The sequence below is a fragment of the Typopeltis vanoorti genome, chromosome 12 (genome assembly GCF_054136105.1).
Source record: "Typopeltis vanoorti isolate ZY-2024b chromosome 12, IOZ_Tvanoo_1.0, whole genome shotgun sequence".
Lineage (NCBI taxonomy): Eukaryota > Metazoa > Arthropoda > Arachnida > Uropygi > Thelyphonidae > Typopeltis > Typopeltis vanoorti.
Genome location: NC_143560.1, coordinates 32367895 through 32389265, shown reverse-complemented (window position 1 = coordinate 32389265; position 21371 = coordinate 32367895). Strand labels below are relative to the sequence as shown.

The 21371-nt window shown below is 34.3% G+C and overlaps 1 protein-coding gene across 1 annotated transcript in view; it reads right to left on the bottom strand.

Annotated features, from left to right (window-relative positions):
• The window catches only part of hop (tyrosine-protein kinase hopscotch), a 251815-nt gene that overhangs the window by 80906 nt on the left and 149538 nt on the right, over positions 1–21371 (bottom strand). Inside the window, exons 11-13 of the mRNA XM_090401853.1 lie at positions 21098–21219; positions 13431–13575; positions 3117–3273 (exon numbers count right to left, since the gene is read on the bottom strand). Coding sequence (XP_090257979.1) covers positions 3117–3273; positions 13431–13575; positions 21098–21219 — 424 coding nt within the window. The remainder of the gene's footprint in view (positions 1–3116; positions 3274–13430; positions 13576–21097; positions 21220–21371) is intronic.

Sequence of the window (21371 nt, the reverse complement as noted above, 5' to 3'; positions counted from 1 at the left end):
TGAATTTTCATTAGTACTTTAGTATCTGTTTTCATTGTTTAAATGCTAAATAACTTCATGTTTACTCAAAAAAAGAATTAGATCAGAATAATGTGTGTAATTAACTATCACATGAGCTGGTTTCACTGTCTACCATATACTGCATATGTCTGCTTTATTATTAAATAAATAAATTTATTTATTTATTTGTTTTTGAAAATTTACATAAACTGGTTGGTTTCTGGACCCAATAGCTGCATTATGAATAGGTGTGACAGCATATTTTCTGCAGGTGAAAATTCTAAATAGGTTGTTAGGATTTTGTATTTAGTTACTGTATTTAGTAATACAAAAATTTCTACATTGTTTTGCTTGCATCTATGTAGTATAGTTAGTGTCTGTGGTAGGGGAGGTGTTTTTCATTATATGGGTCATTTTCATCCTTCTCTAATTACACTAATTATCACTAAATATAGTATATAAACTAATACATGTAGCAGTTAGCAAGTAAAAATATATTATTCTTGTGAATGAAAATTAATTTTCATCCTCTGTTTTACAAGAAAAGGATATGTCTGGTATATTTCAACAATTAGCGTCTGCAATTTATTACTAAATAAAAAAAAAAGTGTACACAGATAGTCTCACAATGATTACTGAATAAACAAACAAAAAAATTCTTCTTAGTAAACAAAAAAAAAAGTGAAACATAAACCACAAATATAGAAAGAAGTAGGGAAAAAAATACAAATAAAAAAAATGCATGCTTAGCACTCCATCAATACACACTATGACTAGAATCAACATTATAATTTCAATGGATATGTTGCCATCCGATAGCTTTTTACTAAGCTACCAATGTATACATGCATTAATTATTACTGGTTGGTTAGTTATATTTCCCAAACAAATCTCTTTCTGCCTCTCATAAGTTTTTTTTTTTTTTAATTATCATCAATTTTCTGAATTGATGGAGTGCTGATTACTTATCAGCACTCCAATACTGCTTATCTAACATTTCATGCTAAGGCACTTCTGATTGAATCAATCTACCTAGACCTTTGTCTTCCTCAGGATCACTTTCCTTCTATCTTGGAATCAAACACTGATTTTGTTATGGTATCATTAGCCATTCTATTTCAGTGGCCAAACTACCTTAGATTAGCTCTGCTGACATCCTTGAACATTAACAATGTCAAGTTCTTTCTAATGTCTTCATTTTTAATATGATTCTGCCATTGACGCTACCTGTTCAGGCCCCTAATTTTTCTAAGAACTCTCATATCTGGGGTCTATAATCTTTGATCAAGTGTTTTATTTCTAACCCAACTCTCAGATCCATAACTTAAAACTGGTTTGAACACTGTTTTGTATATTGCTAGTTTGGTGTTTTAGCTAATTTCTCTCTTATTCTATATAAATTTATTCAGCTAGCTACCCATCATACCATCTGGCTTATTCTGTTATCTATTTCCAGATTTAACTTTCCATCTTCAGTAAAAACTGTGCCTAAATAGTTGAAATATTTTAATTGTTCTATATGTTCTCCACTGAGAATGCAGCTGAAGTTTTTTATATGATTAAATTGTAAAGGCTTGTCTATTTTCATAGTTTTGACCTTTTGCTGATTTTCATGCCAAATTTGTTACAGCTGTTATTCAATTTATTTAGAGCATCCTGTGAACTAAGTGTGTTTAGGAGTACAACATCATCTGCATAAAGCAAACATCTAGATTTGACAAGTCTAATTCTATCAGGCATGGTGCCACTTTTTTTCATAATGTGATCCATATAGATGATGAATAAGAGTGGAGATAATGTACATCCTTGTCTTACTCCTGATTTTACATCAAACCATCTTCTTGTATTTCCTTCAATTCTAATTGCTGACTTACAACTTAAATATATACCATGTACTGCTCTGTGTAATGTTCCACTTACTCCATATAATTGTAGTGTTTTGAAAAGCTTTTCTCTGGGCACCTTGTCATATGCCTTTTCCAGATCTACAAAACTTAAGTACAAATCCTTCTCATATTCCCATGATTTTTTCTCAACTATTTGTTGTAAAATGAAATCTGATCTTGACAACCTCTAATTGGCTTGCAACCTCTTTTCAAGTATGGTTGCATAAATATTATCTGGAACACTTAGTGGAGAAATTCCTCCATAATTCTCACATTCAGATTTATTCCATTTTTTATAGATGGGAACTATAAGAGCTTTACTCCAATCGTCTAAATTTCATCTTCTGACCAGACCCTCTGAATTATGCAGTGTAGCCATTGCAAAACGTTTATACCTCCATACTTAAGCACTGGTTGAATATCATCTACTTCAGCTGCATTTCCACATTTCAATTTTCAATGGCTTTTTCTAATTCAAGTATTGATATGCACTCCTCTTGAAAATATTCTAGTATGGTTCTGTCATTGCTTGTTTTTGTTTAACAGCCTTCTCAAAGTAATTACTCCAGACATCTAGGATATCCTTATCTTCAGTTTTCATGCCACCTTTATCATCTCTGATTCCTTTTACAGTCCCTTTCCTTCATTTCTAAGCTTTTTCAATAACCGCCAGAAAAATTTGATATTTTCCTAATACTTATTTTCTATATTCTTACCAAAGTCTTCCTATGACTTTTGTTTAGCTACTCTTACACAGAGCTTAGCACTCTTACATTTTACTCTGTATTATTTTAATGCATCTGTGGACTTATTTGCTAGGAACTTTTGGTCTGCCTTCTTCTTTTCCAAAACTGCTTCTTTAACTTCTTTTGTCCACCATTGGATTCTAATTTTTCTATCCTTACAGACAGCTTCACCAAATATCTTCCTAGCTGAATCCATCAATGTATTCTTCAGAGTTTGCCACTGAGACTCTAAGGTTTGGTTCTTGTTTTCAAACTGCTTCAAATTTTCTTCAATAATGTTTGTATAGTTGAGCCTACAGTTTACTTGTAAAAGCTGCTTTTTTAATTATTTCCATTGGAAATGTAAAGATACATTAAAAAATTATTAAGAATTCATTTGCCTCTAATGAAGGTATTTCTATTCACACCTCTTATTTCTCTCCCTTAGATGTGTCAAGCATTCTCACATGATTTATTAATGTCGGTTCACATACTTGTTACTTACCTTCATAAAGAGTCTGATTAATATCTCTCATTATGGCCTGAGGTCTTTTACGTCCATCAGGATCATAAACCCAGCACTCCTGCATCAACTTGTTGATATCACTGTGACAGCCAAGAGGTAAATGTAAGTGATTACCTTTTTGGTACCATGCTTTGGTCTGCAAAACAATATACAGATAATTAAAGTATGTTATATGAAGATAAACAATAGAGTAATATTCAAATAAAAAATAGATAGATGCGCCTCTACCAACTTACACACAAAAAAAGGTTTAAGTTAAATGAGATGTATTACATTAACAAAATATTATTAATTTGACATATCTGTATATGTATTTTTTTTTTATTTATTTATTTTTTTTGAGATAAGGATGACCCAGTACTTGATGCAGAACTTGATTGAGCTGAGAGTTGGTAAATAACTTGGAGAAGTGTTAAAGATAAAGAACTAATAACTGAGTAAAAATATTTATGAGATAGCCAAATATATGAATTAAACCAAAATCTGAATTCAAGAAAACTGAATTTGAAAGTTTAAAGAACTGAAAATAAAGTACAAAAATGAAAACAAACAAAAAATCTATTATATGCAGCAAGCTGACATCATGACAGCATGATGGCCATTTCATTTAAACCATTAAATGTGGGACCAAGAAAACTGGCTTGCCATGTGGTTTTATGAAACAATATATTAAGAACAATCAGAATGGTTTGAGAGCTGTGGGGAGTAATCTATTTTGTTTAATTGCCACAAGGGTGAGAGTAGGTTAATGTCTTTTTCTGTTTATAGCATATTGTGATTTGGAGGAACAAAATTTGGTTTTGTTTTCTTGGATGGCACAAATGATAATAATATGATGATCAGATCAGCAGTAAGACATAAGTAATCTGATATGGGAACATTGCAATCTCAATAATGTTAAGTAACATTAATGAGATTGCAATAATTAGCATAACATAACATTGGACTCTTAATAACATTATTAAGATTCCAATGTAACAGGTATAGCATCCTGTTTGGCAACCAAACTTACAAATCACATTAGGTTATATTAACATGTCAGCCAGAGTTATTGTTGTTTTGTGTTTTAGTAAGTTTTGAAGTTTGTTGCTGACATTGAAGACAAATTATATTTGGAGTATTTGAAGATGCATTTTATGGCTTTGTAAATGTTATGGATATATGGTAATTTTAAGACTACATGTTATTTAGATATGTTGCTTTTTTGGACAAATTAATAGAATAATCTATTAGTTATTGGGGATGATACTGTGAAATATCTCATTGAAATGTGTAATTTCGTGATTTAATGCAGGACAGAAGAAGAGTATTTGTAGGTGTTAATAAATTATTTTAATATAATAGATATTTTGATACAATAAGAATGATAGGAAGCAAAATAAAAATAATTTCCAACGTAGTAGATTTCTGGTATACTTTTGTACTGATATGATGATTAGATCTAGTGAGGATCAATTTAAGAAGTTTACAGATTTATTTTCTTTGTATTCAATGGAGAATTTTAATCTGTGGCATTATTGTATGGCATTCACATTCCCAATACATATAATATTGTCCACATGTCTACTGTAGTAAGAACTGCCAATGGGTAGAGGAGATAGGATTGTGTTTCCATAAACACTGCTTAGAAAGAAGGCAACGGATGGCAAGGTACACTGTGCCATTTAACAAGTCACATGTTTGTAATAAATATAAATTGGAGGAATACGATGCTTCCAAGTTAGTGCAACTATGTCTGGGTGAAATGGCTGTGAGAAGAAAACTGATGGAATTTGAAAGAGGTATTGTGATATGATGTCATGTTGCAGACCTATCTGTTTGGTAAACTGTTGACAAATTGGGCCATCCCAGGTCAACAATCAGTGATACCATATTGTAATGGAAGCATAGGGAATCAACTGCAAGTGTCACCCACATTGAATGACCAACCGCACTCACCAAACATGCCCATAGCACTATGAAAGATATGTAAAAACTGCCATTCATCGGCTGACACGTTGAATGTGGAGTTACGGGCATTGAATGGATCACGAATCACCACAAAAACATTCAGAAATGAGGCTCACAACATAGGTTTCCATGGTAGGACTGCAATATGTAAACCCCACATTACCTGAACCAACATGCAGTGTCGTCTTCAGCAGTGCAAAGGGCGTATACAGTGAGACAGGGAAGCTTGGAAATCTGTACTATAGAAAGAAGCACAGATCACACTATACATTCTAACAAGCAGATGAATGGGTGTGGCAGATGCTAGTGAACATCTCTTGCCAGAGTGCATAACCCCACCTATGAAATTCAAAGGTGGAGGTGTGATGGCATGGTCCTGTTTTTCCTGGTTTGGCCTTGGATCTTTGTTTGTGATGCCACAAACACACTACAAGAGATATCTGAACATTCTGGACAATGCAATGCCTCTTAGATTGTGCTGTTTCTATGGAACTGACCATTGCACCTTTCAGCAAGACAATGCAACCATGTCATAAGGATGCTGCTGTAACTGTATGGTTTGTGGACATGGATGTCATCACACTTGAATGGCCTCCACAGAGTCTTGATCTCAACCCTACTGAACATCTGTGGGATGAACTAGAGCATTCGATGAGGTCAAGGGACGTCTGCCCCACAACAGTCCAGGATCTCATTACATGCCTACAGGAAGAATCGTCCAAAATTCCCTTGATCACTATCGTATGCTTTTGTGAAGTATACCCCATAGGATTGTTGCAGTCATTGCAGCAAAAGGAAGTCCTACATCTTATTAAGGTGGGCATCGTGGCTGTTTGTTCTTCACACTATGGTGTCTGTTGACTTCTTTCCAAACAGTGTATAAACCTATAGCACATCAGTGCCATGTGTATGTGTGTGTGGGATGCAGGTGAGAACTGAGAAAGAAGAAATCTATTGAATTTTTCTTGAAGAGTTGGAGGTGGTAGTAGTGAGGAAATACTCATTGAGGAAAACACTATTCCAGGACACACACACATGCACAAAGGTGGAATAAATGAGGAAGAGAAGAAGCAGGTTCAGTGTGCATGCAGCTATATTGAAAAGAGATGTTGGCCAGCTGCTGCTTTTGTTTTAACAGGCCCAATATAAAGTAGATGAATAATAGATACCATTTCCCTGAAGCAGTGACAATGGAGGTATCTGCAAAAAAGACACAGAGGTGAAATAGTGTCTGTGAGATGGAGGGTGAAGTGAGTCTGTGAGAGATGGATCATCTGCAAACTAAAATGCATTCCCCTGAATAACACTGAGAATTTTTAGGGAGGTTTTACATGCACCATCCCAAACATGTGAAATGCCAAATTTACTCATCCATAGATGAGTAAATTTGGCATTTGTATAGTACAAGTATTTGGATGAATGAAATTAGCATTTGTGCAGAAGAGAATGCCTAGTGTTTTTAGAGGTGGAGGAAGCTATTAACATGATGTGTTTACCAGGAGAGGGTCGAGGTAAATGTGAGTCCAAGGAGAGAGATCTGATCCTGTCTGGTGATTTGTGTATTACTGAGGAGAAGGGAATATAAGCAAAGTCTCTTTTGCAAGAGAAAAGGCAAGGTTGCATTTTAGTGGTACTGAATGTGACTAGGTAATATTGGCCCTATTGAAAGTTGGTATGGAGAACAGCATTGAAGGTAGTAGTTGTAGATGACCTAAAAGCTTGGAACATCAAAACATTACATGGTTTGTTGAAAGAGAAGGATGAATGGAATACAGTATCATCAGCAAAGCTGTGGAAAGGATTATTTGTGTTTGAATAAAGTGTTTATGTATAGGGGAAGAAGGTAGGCAACAGAACAGAGCCCTGAGGCAATGTGCAGTTTTATTGTGATCTTATGTATTAGGGGTGAGGAGGATTTGAGGGGGAAGGATTTTTGCTTTTCTCTTTTTTTTTAGGGGGGGGGGATTATAGCCATTGGCTAAACAAGGTGTGATGAGCAAAACAAATTTTCTTCCTATTCATTCATTCTTTTTTTTACTTCTGACAAATGACTGCTCCAAAAGAGGATAATCTGTAGGTTTCCAAATCTAATGTTAACAAGTTTTTACTTCTAAACTTTCTGCCCATCTAAGGTATTCATTCATAACTTTGGGTTGAATAACTGCATGTGTATGATATTACCATAAAAAAAAATAAAAATAATAAAAATAAAACTCAAAGGAATATAGCATGTTTATCTATTCCAGCACTTTCTTTAAAATAAGTTTTGTGTGTGTGTATATATATATATATATATTAAATCTCACAAATGAGAAAAGCTGCAGAAATGTAAGCAAACGTTAATGGAGAAGAAACCTATTGATATATTATTTTTTTAAAGAGATTAAGGTTGTAACTGTTAGGGAAATAAATACCTGTTAAGGAAGACCACTCTAGAGAATAGTGGCAGTTGGAATGAAACAGATGAGAAGCAAGTTTGAAGTTGGACTGTAAAAGGATGATTAAGTAGCCGTGCTTCTAATTTTTTTTTAAATAAGAGTTAAAAATGAAGCAATGATGGATGCCAATTCAGCAGAGCAGCACCCTAGAAGTACTTATAGAGGGGACAAGCCAATATGGGCTATCTCCGAGACATGGATCAGGAAGAGAGGGATCATTTATCAGCCGGACCATCCTCCTCTGTACAGTATGAAAAAAATTTTGAGAGGTCCATGGTACATTCCACTAAACATGAGAAAAGTATTCTGAGGCTGGGCAGGTATGAGATTTGTACAGTCATTGCTGAGTGGGTGAAAATGCATCCTGATGAAAAAAAGGGCCCCAAGTTTTTTTAGAGGAAAGAACTGATGTAACATGTTTTGGGCATGCTTACAAGATCTGTTCCAAAGGAGAGTTGTGTTTTATCAAGGGCAAAAGAAAGTGAACTGAGATTTTTTTTGTTTGAAGAAAAAAAAAAAGCAGGACAATGTTATTGGTAGAAATGAAGGTGACTAGGTTATCCCCACACCATCAAAGAGTAGCATTAAGTTCTGCGTTTCAGGACAGGTTGTAAAGATCTTAGGAGATGGGCAAGGTTTATCAGATGGATAGGAGGAATGGATGAATCAGCACATCTCACTGACAATTCATATATGTACAAGAGAAAGCAGATAAGTGATAGAAAGAACCCTGAAGCATTCTTGCATTGGTGGAAAAGTCTGAAGGCAGGAAGCTATCTACCATGATATATAGAAATTGACCTGACCAGATGAGACGAGAGACTAATGTGCTCAGCTAATGCTCAGTTAAATGTAGAATTTAACTAATATAAATGTAAATAATGTACTTGAAAAATGATTTAATATCAATTTGCATTTAGACTTAAGAGCTGAATGAAGTCTTCAAGCCAAAATAATACACTATCTGATCAAAAGTATGTGGACACCACTCTGTAATTCGTAAACTGACATCTAGATGTCACTATAACCTCACTTACTGGTATAAAAGGAGGCACAGAGCTGTGTGTTGTTCAATGATAAGAAATACAAGCAGATTGAGTAGGTCAAGGGAGCACAGTGACTTCAAACGTGGACTAGTTATTGGTTGCCACATCAGTAAGAAATTTCTCAGAGATATTTCAACCCTCCTCAAGTTGCCCAAGTCGACAGTTGGTGAGGTGATTATGAAGTGGAAACGTGAAGGTACAACCACAACAAAACCATGGTCGGATAGGCCGCATTTAATGACAGACAGGGACCATCGGGCATTGAAGAAGGTGTTTCGTGGAAATCGCCAGACATTGAGTCATCCGGAAGTTCTGCAGTGCTGCTAACTGTCCAGCCAGCACCATGACTGTGCATCGAGAATTAAGAGGAATTGGGGTTCCATGGTCAAGCAGCTGCCCATAAACCAAACATTTCTCATTTGAATACTAAGCGCCACCCGCAGTGGTGTAAAAAGTGACAACACTGGACAGTGGACAACTGGAAACGTGTGATTTGGAGTGATGAATCACGCTTTACCATGTGGCAGTCTGATGGGAGGGTCTGGGTGTGGCGAATGCCTGGAAAACGATTCCTGCAAACGTGTGTAGTGCCAACAGAAATTTAGAGGAGTTGGTGTTACAGTGTGGGAATGTTTTTCATGGAATGGATTTGGCCCTCTCGTAACTCTACATGGAAATCTAAATGCAGAAGGGTACAAGGACATTTTGACCCATTGTGTACTGTCTATGGTAAAAGATCAATTCGGTGATGACTATTGTCTGTATCAGCATGACAATGCTACCTGTCATAAAGCAAGGTCTATGAGGGAATGGTTTGTGGATAATGACATTCCAGAAATGGACTGGCCAGCCCAGAGCCCTGAACTGAATCCAGAACATCTCTGGGATGAATTAGAATGCCAATTTTGCTCCAGACCCCCAACGACCCACATCACAAACTGCTCTGGCTACAGTTCTTCAGGTAGAATGGGCTTTGATTCCTCCAGAGACATTCTGACACCTGGTAGAAAGTCACTCCGTCAGAGTTAGAGCTGTCATAGAAGCAAAGGGTGGACTCCATATTAATGCCCACTACTGGAAAGTGTGAGTCACAGAGAAAGTCTGATTACAGTTTTGAGTAGGTGTTTGGATACTTTTGATCAGATAGTGTAATAATAACTATTACTATTATATGAGCGCCTCCATGGAGTCTGAAGATTCATTGCAGGAGACCCAATCTATCACATCTTTCCTTGAACCCACAACCGACTCTGGCAACCCATTCCACTCATTCACAACTCTCCAAGCAAAAAATCTAGTCCTCACACCCCTACTAACCACACCTTTATTAACCTTCTAGGGATGACCCCTTTGTTCTGGTCCCTCTAGCCAAGTGATGAAACATTTCCCCTGAAACTATCCTGTAAAACCCTTTAAGCAAGTTAGATGTTTCTATCATATCCCCCTCTTTTTCACCAACTTCTGCAATCCACACACCTTCAATCTATCCTCATAGGTAACATTCCACATAGGTCACTGACTCACCTTTGAATCCTCTCCACTGGTTCCTCATCTCCAAGAAATTCAGGGGACCAGACTTGAGCACAGTAATCCAGATGTAGGCGTATCAAGGCCTTATAAAGATAAATAACAACTTCCTTATCTCTACTTGTTAATGTGTTCTTCAATAGCCAAGTAATCTTATGGGATATCTTAGCAACATTAGAAATATGTCCTCTAAACTTTAACTTTCTGTCTACCACCACTCCTAAATCTCTAGCTTCCTCTATTTCCTGGAGCACAGTGCCATCAATACACAGCTTGTAATCTATTTATCCCAAAATGCATAACTCTGCATTTATTGATATTAAACTGACACCCCCCACACACTGACAGCCTATTTAAATCATCCTGCAAGCTCTCCATCGCTTTGCTTAACTATTCTCTATCTACTTTTGCATCATCAGCAAACAACTGAATATTTTCTTTCAGGTTATTTCCTATATCATTTATGTACAAATTAAACAGCAACGGTCCCAGCACTAAACCTTGAAGCACACCACTAGTCACCTGTTTTTGCCTTGATTCTGTCCCTCCATATACTACTTATCTGTCCACCAGTCACCCTCTTATCCACTTAACCGGTATCATATCCATCCCCATTTGTTCTAATATGCATAAGAGTTCCATGTGGTATTCTGTCAAATGCCTTTGCAAAATCGTCATGTAGCCAATTCCTTTATCCAACTCAGCTGTTACGCTATTATAAAAAGTTAGTAAATTACTAAGGCATGACTGATCCTTTACAAAGCCATGCTGACCCTCATACAGTATCATATTTTTATCTATCCATTCTTGAATTCTCTTTTTTTACCAAATCCAAGGGGAAGAGGAGGGGATGCAACATAAAAATAGTATGATACAACATTTCCTAGACTATGCTTGTCATAGGCTTTCAGTCTAATCTCTTCTACTTGTTGTACTGTGACTGTGTGCATGCTACAATCTCCTTTTAATGTAGACAATCCACAAACAGCAAACGACTTTTGTTTACTGTGTGTGGATCATTCCACCTTAGTTTAATTCATTCCTAGTGTTATCTTCATTGTATTAAACCATCATCATCATCATATCTATCAAGGATTCATGCCTAGAGTGGCTCCGGCCTTAGAAGTCATCGTTGAATCTTTTAAGAGAACGTCCTAGTTTTCTTTTTCCTAATGGCTTGTTTTCCATTTTCATTCTTTGAACATGTTCCATCCATTTATGATTATATTTTTTTAATTTTTTCTATTACTGATTCCTGGTTTAATTCTTTCATAATTTCTTGTGTGATTAAATAGAGTATACTTTGCAGTTTATCTCATAAACTCCATTTCAGCTGTTATTAATCTTTGTTTGTCTTTTTGTTTTATTGTCCAGATTTCACTTCCATATATTAGGACTGGTAGGGCTAATGTATTGTATACTTTTAGTCTGGTTTGTTTTTGAACTAGGTTTGGTTTAAATATAGAGTTAATCACACCTGTTATTTTTAAATATTTTGCAATTTTTAGGTTTATATCTTTTTCATTTTCATATGTAATCATACAACCTAGGTAGTTAAATAAATTCACCAGTTCTAAAATCTTGTTATCTATTACTATTTTTGTTCTTACTGGATCTTGTCCTTTAAAGGCCATAGTTTTTGATTTTTCTGTTGATATTATCATACCATAATCTTTGGATATCTCATTTAGATTTAAAATAGTTTTCTATAAGTTATCTTCAGAATTTGTAATTATTATTTGGTCATCGGCAAAAAGGAGAGTGTTTAAGTTCACAGTAGGAGAAAGTTTAATACCTCGATGGAAAATTTTATTCCATTTTATTATTATTTCATTTAAGTAAATATTAAAAAGAGTTGCTGAGAGGGGACATCCAGACTCCTTGGTTTATCTATCTCATATATGATAGCTCACGATTTAATCTTATCTGTATTTGATGTATTAAACCATAAAATGATATTTAATACACATTTTTTTTAAATTTCCTAGACCGTGCTTGTCATAATTATTATTTTAAAATTTACATTACACTTATTTAGACATAAGTATGAAGTGATCATTGTTACCTACTGAACCACTAATGCTGCATTGGTGAATGTTCTATTATGTGTGCATGCATTTTCATTCCAGCCATTTCATACCAAGGATGCTTATACAATGTAGGCAATATATATTAATATATATTTATATCTCTTAATGTAAGGGCTCAACAGTGTTACATGTACATGTCCACACTATTAAAACAGGTTACAATAAAACAGTTTTATAACAAAGTGCACTACTATATTAGAGTTGAAATTAAAAAAAAAAAAAAAGCTCTTGGATGAAATGACTGCAATATATTGAATGTATGCGACTGCCATTTTGTTTTGAAGAAGAATAAAAAAAAATTAGAATACAATGAAAAGAAAATTAGTAAGAAAGTTTTATAAGGAGTCAGAAATAATACCATTCAAACATATGAGCTGCAGATCATTAAGGGGAAAGAATAAGTAGTTTCAAAATATGAACCAAACTTTACAAAATTAATGTCAATACTTGAAGAAAATATAAACTATATTTCTACTGCTTTGATAGGTTTATGTTATCTTTACCAAAATTAAGAGTTCAGAGAATGTGATGAATATGAGAAGTTTCAAAATTAGTTTCAGGTGGTGTGGTCATTTAAGCAGAATGAACAGAAGATTAGAAAAGTAAATTTTTACAGGAAGATTACAACAGAGATAGACTGATGCAATTAGGGATGATTTAAAGGACTGAAAGTAAAAGGCAAATCACAATAGAAAACTAATATTAAGAATAGTTGGGAAGAAAACTGCTCACAAAAAACTAGTAATGAAGTCTGGATTCAAGCCATCTTATGAAACCTATTTAAGGTACATTCAAGAATAATGAAAGGAAAAAAAGTAAAGGATGGAGAAAAGGTGACAAAGAACCCACAGTTATCATGTTGATAGAAGTGGATTTCAATGAAAGGCTCTTTAAGCAGAACTTTTAGTAAAGTATAATTTCTACCATTTTCAAATGAAGATGAGTTAGCCAATCTCATATGGAAGCAGCAGGAGGTTTTTTCACAAAAATTCTACTTTTCATTCCATATGCAGGCAAATCAGCCATAGGACACATGCAATTTATAGACAAAAAATAACATTAGTGGCAGTCGATGGCATTGTGTCAATAGCAATGTGTGTATATGGAGGATTAAAGTAGTGCAGATGGTGAGTTGTGTAGAGTGGAGTGATCTCCTAGAGGTGTCAATGCAATAATAAAAAATAAACAACTTTGGAAACTAAATACCAAAAAAAAAAAAAAAAAAAAATTCAGAAATTGTACCTCCTTCAGGTTCATGTCATTGAGTGGAACACTTCCAAAAGAGAACATCTGCCAAAGAGTTGTTCCAAATGCCCAAACATCAGCAGCAGTAGATTTACTTGCCAGCATGAAATCTGAATAGTACTCAGGTGGAATCCAATGAATGCTTTAAAAATAATATGAAAATTAACTGCATAAGTAAAAATTTTTAATATAAATATATTACAATTACAGTACTTAAAAAGTAAGATATTATTTCTAATGATACTTATTTTGTAATTTTTAATAAAAAGTGCAGAGTGCCGTTTATATTTTAAACAATGCAGTTATCTTATAATCTTTGCTTTACTTTGTGCAAGAAAGGATATTCTTTTATAATAGAATAAATTCACAGACGAAATGTGCATATTAATTTTGAAATCTGTAATGAAACCTCTTCAATCTTCATTTATTTTCCTTTTTTTTTTCCTCTTCATGAAAAATGAATGGTTGATGAAATCGAAAGCAGAAAAATATTTAAAAGTTAAAAACTTATTTGAGCAACATCATAGAATATATTAATTCACAGAAGAAATGTGCATATTAATTTTGAAATCTGTAATGAAACCTCTTCAATCTTCATTTATTTTCCTTTTTTTTTCCTCTTCATGAAAAATGAATGGTTGATGAAATCGAAAGCAAAAAAATATTTAAAAGTTAAAAACTTATTTGAGCAACATCATAGAATATATTAATATAAAAAAAAAACGACAGTTTTCATATAATTTATAGCAGACTTGAACATGTGTACCATTCTGACACTTAGCTTTGCATCCATATGATATTTCAATGTACTATTCTAGGTGATATCAAATGATGTCCACACTTAGTTTAGCTGTATCTTGAAGAGTGAGCTGTGTCCCATGGGTGAATTGTGTAGTGGGGACAGTAGCTCCTGTTGTAGTGTACAGTGGCCTTCTGTGATGAGCACTGGGGATTCCAAGGAGGTATCATGCAATAATAATAATACAAATAAATGGCTACAGTGATTCCTTTAAATACTCTAAACCATAAATTATCACAGAATTGATATAATCTTCATGTACATGTATATTTCTTTTTATCCCTCCAAATAGTGTAATGGAATCAGATTAGTCAGATAACTGGCCTAACCCTTCCACACTAGCACTTTTAGAAATCAGGCATAAAGCCATGGCATGATGTCATGTACTATTCTATTGACAATTTATAAGCACTGCAGTTTCAACTTCTGTTTTTCTGCAATCAGTTTCTGCAATCAGTTTGCAGAAACACAGAGCACCAGCATGTTACAATAAATCTGAGCCTTTCATTCTGGTGAAAAGTAAAGTTTCAGTACTATACCTGTACTGATTAGATCATAAAACATTTGAAATTTTACCTTTCTACTGTAATATGAGAAAACTCTCTGAAAACTCCAAATTCTAGAACTGTGATAACTTAATGAACCATGTGTAGAAAGTTGGTTCGTAAAACAAAACAAAAAATTCTCATTCAGGAAATTAAGCTCATCATCAATTTTGCCAATAAAAAACAGTATGTCTATTGATATTTTCTTCTGAACCATATCATTTCTTGAAAATGAAAATACCAACAAGAAATTGATCTAAGACTTATCTTTACTTTTTTATTTTTAATGATGAAATTCAATCAACCAAATAAATTTCCAACCAAATAACAACTGTGGCATTTAGCTGGATTTTCAAATGAAGGTGAATCAGTCTATCTTACATCGAAGTGGCAGAATTTTCTTCTAGAATACAATTTTACTCCTGCAAAACCAACAAACTAGCATAAGAATACATGCAATTTGATATATATAACATGCTATCAGATAGAATTAACTGCCTAATCAGAACATTAATTAAATTTATATAAAGTCAAGTTCATATGACCGACTTTGGATGGTCAAAGACCAGCCACATCCTGTCAAGTACTTACCAAGTCCCTTGGAGTTGTAAACTATTCTATCATGATCCAAACAGACAAGACAAGCCAACAACAGAATCACTGAACACAAGGACTACATCTGTTTCTACATCTACTACAGCCACTCAGGACTTGCTGACCATGCTTTAGACCTATTCTTCATCATTCATATAAATAAAAAATACTGTTAAGAGGAAGTTTTCATTTGAATATTTTATCCTTCACTTCAGGCATTTAATGAAATTTTTAAACAAATTGTAAAGATTCTTTCTATGCCTATATTTTTTTCACCACACAATGTGGTGAAAAAACACCATTCTATTCCACTGCAGTAAATATAAATAGAAAAGACTATTCCTTGAATCTGCCTCAGCCTTAGAAAACCACTCAAGTCTCAACAAATTTGTTTGCCTGAAACTGTCCCAAATTTGGGAAGAACTTATCCTCTGTACTTCAATCCAACATCCAAGGAAGTCCATTTTAACCCACTAGTTTAGAACTTTAGGCTTAATTTTGGTTACCATGCTTCAGCTTCATTTACCCAGTGTAGTGCTGATTGCACATATCATACTGTACTGTGTTCCCTGATGATGGCAATTTGACTTGGCTACTATACTTGAAATATTGATTAAATTTATTGTAATTAATATTAATCTATGTAGCAGTTTCCTTAAAAAATACAGCTATATATTAAAAAGAGGATAGATTTTGGCACTGAACCTTGTTTTATCATTTCTTGTTTCACTATTAGAGAAGACCATAGTTGATACTATTTCCTCTTATTCAAATATGATTTTGGCCACTTATTACTAACATCTCTAATATTTTCATAAGTAGGTCTCATATATATATACACAGGGCTGAATGATTTACAGATATCAAGAGAAACGGCTTCTGTATACATTCCTCTATAAACTATTTTATGAAATTTCAACAGTACTATTCTGTATCTAAATCAGATGAGGAAGTATGCTGATCAGGCAAATAAAAGGATATGATATTCATCTAATTATTTGAATTTAATCTCTCTCTCTCTCTCTCATTTCTTTTTAAATTTCAATAAGGCTGTTTCATCATTTCTGTGGTAATTTAAAGATGGTAAGAGAAACAAAATCAGAAATTATAGCAGAATATCAATATTATAGATTTCAGAGGAAACCTTTAAATGTTCAATTAATTTTCCATTTTTAAAGAGTTATTATGTGTCACGAGTCAAGAGCCTGAACTTATGTTTAATTAAATTTAAATCTCATTCAACAGCAAATTACACTTTTTACCTTACACTAATTTAATGCACATAGATATTTGGAATTATTTACTCACAATAAGTGAATCACATACAGTGTCCTATCTGTTAGATCAAAATTGGAACTACTCAGTAATCCATCCACAATCTGTGGATGGATTATCTTGCTAGATGGAGATGGGACTCAGGTAACCAATGAAGATGACATAGTTGAGCTATTTAATGATCACTTTATTAGAGTGTCCCATCCTGTTAGCAGGCTTTATTAGTAGAGGGATAAGGAGTGGTGAAGTGTTAGAAGTGAATGAAGAGGATGTATTCCAAATATTGAGTATACTAAATGTCAGTAAGGCAAAGGAATCAGAGAAACCATTACATAATGTGGAGGTAGACTGGAGTATTAAATTGCAGGCCTGTTTGTATTTCTTCTATAGTTAAGATTTTGAAGAAATTGGTAAGAATTCATATATAGAACTGGGCAGATGAATGACAATATTATTTATGCAGGCCAGCATGGATTTGTTAAGTGGTAATCTTGTTTAATAACATAATTATGGTTTATAATAAAGTAACAAGAGCAGTAACTAAAATAAAGTAAATAAAGTAACTTTTTGACAGATACAGAGAGTTGTACATGGGGGGGGGGGAGAAACAGTATTAAGGAAGTAAGAAGGTTAAAAGTGGAGTTCCACAAGGTTCAGTCTTCTGATGCTACATGTTGACTATGTCTCACAGCAACTCAATAACTTTGGCTCCATTCTTCTGAGATTTTGCTGCTGACCAATCAATGTTTGTAAAGTTACCCATGATTATTAATTTTTAGTATCCCAAAGATTTATTTGGCAATGAATTTCATCACAAGCATCAACCGATCCCACTATGTATTTGAACTTGTTAGATCCACCTCATCATGTATAGCTTCAAACTCACTGTTATGGGGAAAACTGTTACTAATATTGTAATCACAGCTTTCTGCTCTAATGGGACTCAAATCATCTGATATAATTAGCATCATAACCCTCTCCTATCTTGTTTATCCTTTCTAAAAATACTGTATCCTTTACATTTGATACCAATTAGAATGCTGAGAGCCAGGGCTCATTAATCCCAATAATCTGAGACTCCAATGTACTCCCCAAGGCCACAAATTAAACATCTTTGTTCTTGGTAGTCCTGGCATTTGTATACAGATGCAATAAATTACCTCTATGCTTAGTTTCTACATTCATCTCTGTAATTTGTATTATCCAGTTTAACAATTTTCAGATCTCTGTTCATATCTAATGCTTCACTTATGCAGATATACTTGCATGTACTTAATAAGTCTAAACCAGATTTATTTTCTTAATGCATTTTGCAGCATTCATTTGCTCTCTTTATCACTTTCCAAATTTAGATAGCCACCCCAAACTCTTTGATTAACCATCTCTGGATCTTGATTTTCTTTAATCCACACACACAGTGAAGGAAAGTCAAATAAAGTTATATGAGGCACAGTTATGGCAAGGAAGATGCCATCTTCATTGGAGACTTTAATATCCATTATGTCCATCCTTTCCTTTTCCGATTCTAATGATCAAGCTGGAGGAAAGTATACACTATTAGCAATAACCTAACACAAATTGTCTATCTATCCACCAGAATATCATATGATTTTTACCATCATGCCAATGCTCTTAATTTTTCTTAACTGATCATCTTCCAAGAAGTAGATGTCAATTCTCCTAATGTAAATATACCATAACTTTATTTGAGTTTGCTTTAGTACAAAACATTCCTAGTCCAACCAGTTTCAGACTTATGTTCACTGGCATGACAATAGTGCCAAATGGGAAGATCTCCATTATGTTTGCACTTCTCTGTGGTCTGATTACTATTTCAATTCTCTTATTCAAACATCTGCATAAATTTGAATAAATAAAATAATTCTAAATGGAATGAAGACCATCATCTCCCATTCTATTCAAAATCCTTGAGCTCTATCCATACTTTTCTCCAACAAGTGTAACATATCTGTCCAAGAAAATAATTCAGCATATGAAATTGCTGGAAAGAAAAACTCAAGTTTTGAACTCCACTTATACAGCAGCTTGCAAAAAAAAAACCATAAGCAAACTGAAGTTTGATTTTGAATGGGCCAAATGCATAAAACATGCCTCTTGTTCAAACAGCAATAAAGCTTTTTAGTCACACATCAGGGTTAATGGATGCAACTCCCTCCATGCTCCTCTCATAGAGACAAATGATACCACTATCACTTTCATCAGAAAGCTTACCTCTAGCCTTTCTAGTCCAGATGATGTTCCTCCAATTGTGATCAAAACTTGTGTTTCTGAATCTTTCCTACTTCTGGCATTATTAACCCTGAGTGTAAGCCCACTTTTGTCCCATTTCAAAAAATGGTGATAAAACTCAGACATCAAGCTATCATCCCAGTACAGATCATAAATAGTTAACCTCTTTAATGCCTGGAGATCCATTAATTAATTAGTGATTAATAATATGGATTCTTCTACTCTTGATCCAAAGCAGATTTGCTATTACCCGCCTTTGGATACAAGCCATGGAAAGGTTTGGAGAAGGCTCATGAGGTTGTTGCTTTTGCCATTTCCAGGGCATCTAATCATGTCTGGCACAAAGACAGCCATCATCTGAACAACCAGAGAGGAAATTAGATTTAATTACATACCTGGTTGGTTTCTTTGCTTGTTGCTTTTTCTCAAACAATACTAGAGGTATCCCTGTGCTTGCTACTTTATGACCACTGTCACTTCCTCCTGTGCATAAATGGTCTTTTCTCAATGACCACAAATTCTATCCACAGCTTATCTGATTACAGTACGAAGACTTCGTTCCTCTTTTTCATGGCAAACCCTGTCATGCACAATCAATCAAAGCTTCCAAATCTTCCACTGTCAGTGTCTTCAATTTTGATTTAAAGCATTGATGATCTCACTAAAATGGTCCCTTCAGCTATCGATAACTAAAAGTATATAAATTCCAAATCTGTTGAACCTTGGAATAGCACTTAATGGTAGAGAAAGAGTGGTGTCCAGTTCAGCAGATCATTGTCAATAAAAATACCTATAGGAGAAGCATCAGGCAGAAACCAATGTGAGAAAGGGAGAGATCAATTAATCAACATGACAGAGCAGTGTGCTATAGGTTCTCCCATACATGAGATTTACACACACACATAAAATATTAGAGAATGTACAGAACACTGCTGTGCTATAATTGAGATTTATCTATTCAACAACATGGGGGATATATATATATATACACCATATTTGCCAGCGTATAAGACGCACACCCCCATTTTTTGTACACATTTTTTAGAAAAAAACTTTATCCCTAAATATTATAATGAATTTACAGTATTTCAAATATAAAGCAATAAGTAGGTCTATTTTCAGCAAATACCTAATCTAACTAGGAAAACGTACCCACCTTTTAATCTTCTTCGTCAAAACCCAGAAATTCATCTCCAAAGCTAAATGAAGAGACACTTGAAACCTCTTCTAAATCTTTTTTTTTAGATCCTCTTCCTGATTCCGCCAAGTTCTTATCATTTTCTCAGTTGGGGTGGCTTGAAATGCCTCTGCAGCCCTGTGTTCTTTAGCATATGCAATTACATGTAGCTTGCGTGCAATATTGTAGCAATGCCGATGTTTTTCAGCCAAAATTTGCCAAGAAATTTAGAGAAAATGTAACGGCAGAAATTTTTCACCGTTCACAACAACAACAACTGCAACAACAATTGGAAAGTTTAAATGAACAGGAACAGAAATGTGATCGTCGATGACAGGGCATGCGCATCCACTGAACTCTGCATAACTGGAATGCTCTCACACAGGGCAAGGAAGCAAGAAAGAAATCGCGTAACGTGGAACAGAGAAAATTTTCAGAAATGAAAGTAATAAAAAACTGAGTATCGGTGTATAAGATGCACCCTGTTTTTCAGACCTATTTTCAAAGGAAAAAAGTGCATCTTATACGCCGGCAAATACGGTAAATAAAACGTTGGAGAACTTATAGCACACTACTGCACAACATACAAGCAACTAGTAAATTGATGATCTTTCCCCTCTCTCTGTCTTCCACTCAAAGATTCATTCCAATCACTATTTCTGCCTGATACCTCTTGTATAGGTATTTTCAATGACAATGATCTGCTGAACTGGTCATCACCACCACCATTGCTCTACTTTCTTCTACAAAAAGCCATTTTTACCATCCATTCAGTGTTCGGTTTCAAATCTGTTGAACCAATTTCTTTCCCTCTTCTCTCATCCTATCCTCTACGTCTGCTTGTTGGAACTGCCTTCCTAAAGTTGTCTTCCCAAAAAAAGACTACGACTTTTAGTTGTTCAAGAAAACACATCAATGGATTTTTACTTTCCCTTAATCTCTTACTCACAATTGGCACTTGTGCTCTGAATAAACAAAATAAAGTAAATAAAAAATTAAAAAAATTATGACCAAACAAACTTACTCTTCTTCAGAATATGTCTGTATTCCTGGATCTGCCAACTTAACCTTAAAGGAATTTTCTGTGTGGGATACCACTAAAATATTGTGACAACGAATCTTACCATGGCAAAACTGGTGTTCTTCCTAATAATGAATACAACAAATTTTTGCTTAGGTGCTATTAAATAATATCTCTTCATAAAAGTTAATATGACATGCAATTTAGTTTTGCTTTTGTTTTGACAAAAATTTAAGTGGTATGCAAAATATATATACATAAGTAAAGCTTTATTAAA